The sequence below is a fragment of the Paramisgurnus dabryanus genome, chromosome 9, assembly GCF_030506205.2.
Source record: "Paramisgurnus dabryanus chromosome 9, PD_genome_1.1, whole genome shotgun sequence".
NCBI classification, from domain to species: domain Eukaryota; kingdom Metazoa; phylum Chordata; class Actinopteri; order Cypriniformes; family Cobitidae; genus Paramisgurnus; species Paramisgurnus dabryanus.
This window is the reverse complement of record NC_133345.1, coordinates 13,822,579-13,828,960: the sequence shown is the minus strand read 5'-3', so window position 1 is coordinate 13,828,960 and position 6,382 is coordinate 13,822,579. Positions and strand designations below refer to the sequence as shown.

The following is a 6,382-nucleotide window of genomic DNA, read 5'->3' as shown; positions in this document are numbered from 1 at the left end:
ATTGTTGATACATGAACCCTGTTTAGCACATTTTATTGTATTTCTCTCCACAGTACTGACAATTCATGTAGAAAATGCAGTTTCATGTGCTTTTGTGGAGAATCAAGTTTATTCAATGATTGATTTATAGTCTGTCATGAATTTTGTTTTCTAATACCATTTATAACACCAAAAGTAATATTAAAGTTTTAAAAATAGAAAATCTTTTAACTTAATTAACTAAGTGGAGATGTTGGACAGAGCAATTGATATTACAAATTAAATCAACTTAAAATTAGGTTTACTGAACTAAAAATTTTAAGTTAAATGTAACTAATGCTTTTTAGTAAAGACTGCTAATGACAACTTGATTTGTCTGCTACACCCACTAAAGGTTTCATGTTAATATACCTTAACCTGTTTAGTTTCATCCTGTGTAAAAACTAAAATTATTTTGTGCAACTGGTTTCCGCACAAATTTCTAGTAATGTCAACTAATTTGGGTTACGAGTTATAGGCAGATGTCAGATAGTAATATTTTCACTGACATGTGGTGCTCCCTAGGCCTGTGTTCTTAGCCCAGCCCGGTTTTCTTTGTATACATCATAGACTGTGAAAAAAAAGTGGACGTAGTGTCTGTGACGTCACCCATAGGTTTGTGAAGAGCTTTTTTGAAGCCAATAGTTGGTGGGACTTGCCATCACCATCTTGGCACCGCGTCACCGTGCATCACTTGCGGATAACCAAAATTGGTAAAAGAGATGGGACGTGGGTTGACGGTAGTGACAGCAGTTAACTATATAGACCAAAATCAATGTAAACACATTTACACAATATAGGCTTTTTAACATGGGAATCTATAAGAATTTGCCAGCGTCTAGCGGCCAGTTAAAGGAATTGCAGTTTAAGGCACTTCCATGTTGGCTTAACGATGTAGGCTGAAAGGTTGCCTCTTGGTATACACACAACTGTGCAGTTACACACAGCTCCGATGTCCTTAGGACAGAAAGTGACGAGACGGGAGGAGGTGAGTACTCTGGTGTCAGGAGAAACACCTCTTGCTCAGAATCAATAAGACCAAGAAGCTGGTGGTAGAAGATAGATCCATCTGAGACCTCACATGATCTGCTCACACTGATGCAGTGCTGAAGAAAGGACATCAGAAAGGACATCTCTTTTTTTCTAAGCCCCAGCATCCTTAGATAAAGCTATTACTGCACAATGAAGAGCATTCTGACAGCCTGCATCACCAAGCGGTACAGAAACAGCATCAAAGCTCTGCAGAGGTTAGCGCTCTCTCTGCTGCCTCAGACAGACTGTACTGCAGCATCTGCTCCCAGCACATCCCCATTCCATTATATGACAAGAACCGGACTTTAATCCAATGATCAACACTGCCATAACCTGCCACATCTGCAACAGTATTTTGTGTACAATCTGACCATGTGATTTCTGATTGTGTATATATTCTGTGTACATTGTGTATAGTGTGTTATTTTTTATTGTGTGTAAAGTGTGTTTATCTGTATCCTGCATTGTCTGAAGCACGCACTCAAGACTTTCACTCATCACTGCACATAATGTGACACGTGTCCTAGAGGATCTCATTCTTTATTCTCTATAACTCTAGTCAACAGTTCCCTGCACTTATTTAATCATTTATCAACAAGAAATTCTCAAATCCCTTTAAAAAAATCCACTGACTCTCCTGTTTGCATTCTTTTTTATTTTTAAGTTATTTTAAACATATGTAATTTGCCTTGAAGCTACATTTCTTAAAAAAAGAAATCATAAAAAATAAGCATTTACAGAAATGAAGGATAGTAAAACCTATCAACTTTTCATGGTACAGAATAAAAAACACAGTAAGGAAGAGAGGACTCGAACCGATTAGGACAAATGATAAAACAAAACGAAAACTACAATCTGGCAACAACTGTCAAATATACATCATTTTTAAGAAATTCACTTCCTTCTAATAGAAAAAAATTGTGTTTCCTGAGAACATTTTATTTATTATTAGTCCTGAGAGAACGAGATGCTACACAAACATACTCTTCATGTAATGACATTGACAAAAATCATGATTCTGCGTCAGTTTGTAAAATGACTTGCTCTTTTAAAAAAGCTGGATTGACGTCTGCCTCAGACTGGAATGGGCAGGTTGTCTCTAAAACAGGAAGCTCGCTGGGGAACGGGGTAGCCACACAGATCCTGGTATATACGAGCCATCTGATCACTGGCCATCTCATCAGAGATCTCCAAATTCCCACTGCTGTACTGGGATCTGTGGACAGTTACCGCTTCTACTAGCTGCTGACAATTGATTGCTGTGATCTAAAGGAAATAAATGTTAGGAATATTAGCCGAAATGGAAAGAAGCTCATTTTACTCTCTATCATTAAGGAATCTGTTTATATATTACTGACCTGCACAATGATTAATTTGCTCTTGACAGTGTTGAAATCATTAAATTCTTCCCCAAAGCAGAGCGTGACTGTGGGATTTGGGAGCTGATAATGGCCCTCTTGATATAACTGCAGCGCTGTAAGAAAACAAAATCAAGAGATTAGGCACAAGCTCAAGAATATAACCATTATTTGCCATCCTCAAAAAACATACTTGCTTTTTAATTTTTATTTAATATATTTTTATTCATTGCCTGAATTTTGAAACATTTTTGTTACCTTGCAGAAACCTGGCAGTGTCAAAGATCTTCACCACAGCATCTCTCTCTAGTTTGCAAGGGGCGGGGTTGTATTGGGAGTCCTGGCCACACCAGAACACTCTGCTTTGGCATAGGCGCTTGATGAAGATGCCCTCTCTGTTGGCACGCAGCAGCACGCCACGCTCAAGGTGACTGAAGAGCTTTCGGGTGACGTGGCGCTGCCGTTCGTGCTCTATGATGTCCACCGATGGGAAGCGGATGTTCTGGAGACTGTCTGGCCCATATAAAAGGGCGTTAGCCACAGGGGGTTGGCTGGGGGAGATACGGCAACCCTCGCTATGAGTGGTAAGTGTGTTGCCTACCAGTCGCCCTCCATAATAGAAAGAGATCATCATCTGAGAGAACGCTGGAGAAGTTAAAGTACAGTTAACCATCCAGCAGTCAAAGTCTTAAATGATTTTATTAATCGAGTGTCATACGTGTGCTGGAATAAAGTAAATGACTTTAACTTTAATTAAAAGAAAAATGGCAAGTTGATGAAGTTAATGAACACTTGTGTAAACAATGACATACCAGCATTGAATGTTCCTGCAGGTGATGGATCTTGATGCACAGTAGCAGCTGAGACTGTGGATAGATAGATAGATAGATAGATAGATAGATAGATAGATAGATAGATAGATAGATAGATAGATAGATAGATAGATAGATAGATAGATAGATAGATAGATAGATAGATGGCAAAGAGAGACACAAATCTGCTTAATCAGCAACCCTTTGACGGAAGTTAGTCAATATTTCTTCCAAGAACACTAAACATCCTGTCCTTTTAACTTGCAAATCTGCAGCTGTGTTTTGTAGCTCATGGTCAATCTATTTTATTGTAATTTTTTACATTGTATTCTCTTAAATATTATTCACATGTAAAATAGTGAGACTAGCATACCGTACCATTAGGACAGTCCTGCTGCCACCATTCCTGTACTGATGAGACATTGCTGGCCTCGTCCAGAGGAGAATGACTTCGCTTAATGATGCCTATGTATTCATCATTTGAAGACTGCACACATAAATACAAAACAAACAATTATCAGTATGAAAGAGAAATAACAGATAAAGAAATGAAAGACGCTGCCAGACTATTTACCTCTTTGATTAATTCATCCAGTTCTGGTGAACAGTCCATGGAAGGAATCGAATTTTTACCCACTAAATCAAAAAAAAAAAAAAAAATGTTCATTCAGATTGTTAACAAAGTAGCATTTATCTACATATTACAGACTCGCAACATCAAGTTTAAATTGTAATGCATTTATGTTAGAATATCTCTTATGAATAATGAACCATTTGTGCATTTGTCTATTTATAATGTTTCTTAGAGATTGAATAAACACACACACAAACACGCACATTTCTGTTCCTCATCTGGCACTATCCGGTATACTTTATAAGGCTCCGAGATGTCAAGCTGGGATCGGTCAGTAACTTCCTCAAAGTCTGGGCTCTTGTTAAGCGCACAGCGCAGTCTTGTCTTCCATGTCGCTGGTTCAGCTTTATCGCCCTCCTTAAACTTCCCTTTAAATATTGCCCACGCCTGTGAAAACACATGCTTAGTTAGACATCACCACAATCTGAATTCCTCTAAATGAATTTGCCTGTTACTGAGAAACTAAACATGACAGCGCAATCTTAAAAAAAAATCGCAAAGAACGTAAAAGATTTCATTAATGTAGGCTAATGCATTGTAATATCACGTTCTTGCACCTGAAAATTACTTAAAAAAAAAAAACATGCTAGAATGCGATGTATAAATGTAGGCTACAGAAAATCTCAGTGAGATGACATAATCATCCTTAAGAATAATTGAAAAGCAGTGCCTCGACTTAAGTTCATAACTGATTTTGTGCTGTGATTCGACCTGTTGCATACTGTATTGATTTTTATTAGTCTGTAGCCTACGAATCTGTATAAATTATTTAAGCATTTAAAATCTCGTGGTATATGTGTTGTAAAGTTATATTAAAAAGCTGTAGGCGTACAGCAACATTATTATTGTTGTTATTATTATTATTGTAACTATATGAACGAGCGCTTACTTTGAAGATGGATGCATCCACCTCTTGGTTGTAATCCTGTTTTCCTGCATGCTTCCATGGAATCCGGAACATTGTTCTGTTTTCATCCTCCCATAACAACCCATTATATATATTACTATTGATCTGCTCGATGAGCCACTGTTTAAGTCTGCGACCCCCGGGATTCATCTCTCTACAATTTACTCTCCAAAAATCACGAAAACACGGCTCACATTCAGACTTTATAAAGAATCACGCTCGCTCGTGTGAATGAAGGGCATCGTCACAGCGGATTGGCCAGCGAAACGCCCACGCGTCGAATCTCTGCGCCTGTTGGCTGGAGTGTCTTGAATATGTAAATGAGTTTCTGTGAAGCGGAGGCATTTACGAGAAATCTTCCTCCAGCTCTGGATGTGTGACCTGTGAGCATAGAGGGACTTTACACGCTCACTGAAGTCTTGCCAGTTCAGTGAGTTTTCCCGAATATCCCACAGACGAAGGCATCATTAGGGGAAACATAACGATTAGAAAAGCCAGCCATAACATCACTCTAATAATATATATTTTTGCTTATGAATATTATTCTCTGTAAGCAGTCGTGTAGCCTATATCAAGTGTTATTGAATTGAAGAGTGTTATGAAACATTTAAAGAATACACTGATTAACATTGTTTTTGTGTTAAGTTACTTTGGAATATAAATTTAAGAGATCTAATTGTGTTAACCGTTTAAAGTTTCAATGTATCGTGGGCGGAACATTGTATTCTTTGACAGTAAACTTCATGACGTACAACTCAAAAACAAAAAAACTAAACCTGTCAAATATCTTTGGAAAGCTGAGATTCTTGTGATTTGAATGACACTGCAGGTATACACATTGTGCTTTTTATTGTTTTTTTAATTAATTGTTCTTTCATTAACTGATTGTTATTAAACGGGTATCTTCTGAAATGTTTAACGCCTCACGTCAAAGCCACGTTTAACCTGTCAGGAAGTTTAAAGATCATCTGGAAACCAGAAAAAGCGGATCTTGGAAAGGTGAGGTTACATACTGGTGCAGTGTTGGAGGAAATGAGCACAGGCAGTGGTCGTGGTGAAGGTATCGTGTAAGTGAAAACTGAGCATAACACTAATAAGAAGAGCTTAGTTTTGATGTAGGGTGATGCATTACCAGCCCTCAACTCTTTCTGACCTTCTCTTATCAGACTTATGGTTCATCAATTAGAGCTGATGTCTGTATTTTTAGCCTCTTGATAATATTAGCTAAGGCAGTTGCTCTGAAACAGTAACATTTTAAAATCAGAAAAACAGGTCAAAGCACACAATACAGCGTTTATATATAACCCAACAAAGAGCGTTGTTTCCAACGCTAAACTTTCTTCTGTGTAAATGCAAACAAATCCTGGGATTAATCCCAGCATCAATCCTAGAAAGGGGACCTAGTAACATTCCCGGGATCAGTCCTAGAATGTGCCCTGTGTGTGAATAAAAGGCAGGAACAATGAAGTGAGGGGTCTGTTGTAGTGATGACGTGATGTGTCATCACAATGATGTAGTTATCATGCAACTCTCTTACCAGGGCTGCACACAAGACCACAGAATGTCCTACTATAGGGCGGCAGTGGTTCATGTAGGTTGTCTACAAAGCGCTATATAAATG

General features: G+C 38.1%; 1 protein-coding gene across 1 annotated transcript; it reads right to left on the bottom strand.

Annotated features, from left to right (window-relative positions):
• Nucleotides 1-1,690: 1,690 nt before the first annotated feature.
• irf8 (interferon regulatory factor 8) lies at nucleotides 1,691-4,974 on the bottom strand. The gene is made up of 8 exons (XM_065275756.2): nucleotides 4,744-4,974; nucleotides 4,058-4,241; nucleotides 3,795-3,856; nucleotides 3,599-3,707; nucleotides 3,221-3,274; nucleotides 2,667-3,053; nucleotides 2,409-2,524; nucleotides 1,691-2,316 (listed from the first exon to the last, which is right to left on the bottom strand). Exons 1-8 carry the CDS (start codon nucleotides 4,909-4,911, stop codon nucleotides 2,125-2,127), a joined length of 1,272 nt encoding a protein of 423 aa, XP_065131828.1. The 5' UTR covers nucleotides 4,912-4,974; the 3' UTR covers nucleotides 1,691-2,124.
• Nucleotides 4,975-6,382: the final 1,408 nt, after the last annotated feature.

Coding starts and splice junctions, on each gene's coding strand:
- irf8 (XM_065275756.2), bottom strand. CDS start 4,911: ATGAATCCCGGGGGTCGCAGACTTAAACAGTGGCTCATCGAGCAGATC. Junction 3,857..4,057: donor GCCAGATGAGGAACAGAAAT/GTGCGTGTTTGT, acceptor TTTTTGATTTAG/TGGGTAAAAATTCGATTCCT. Junction 3,275..3,598: donor GCAGCAGGACTGTCCTAATG/GTACGGTATGCT, acceptor ATCTATCCACAG/TCTCAGCTGCTACTGTGCAT.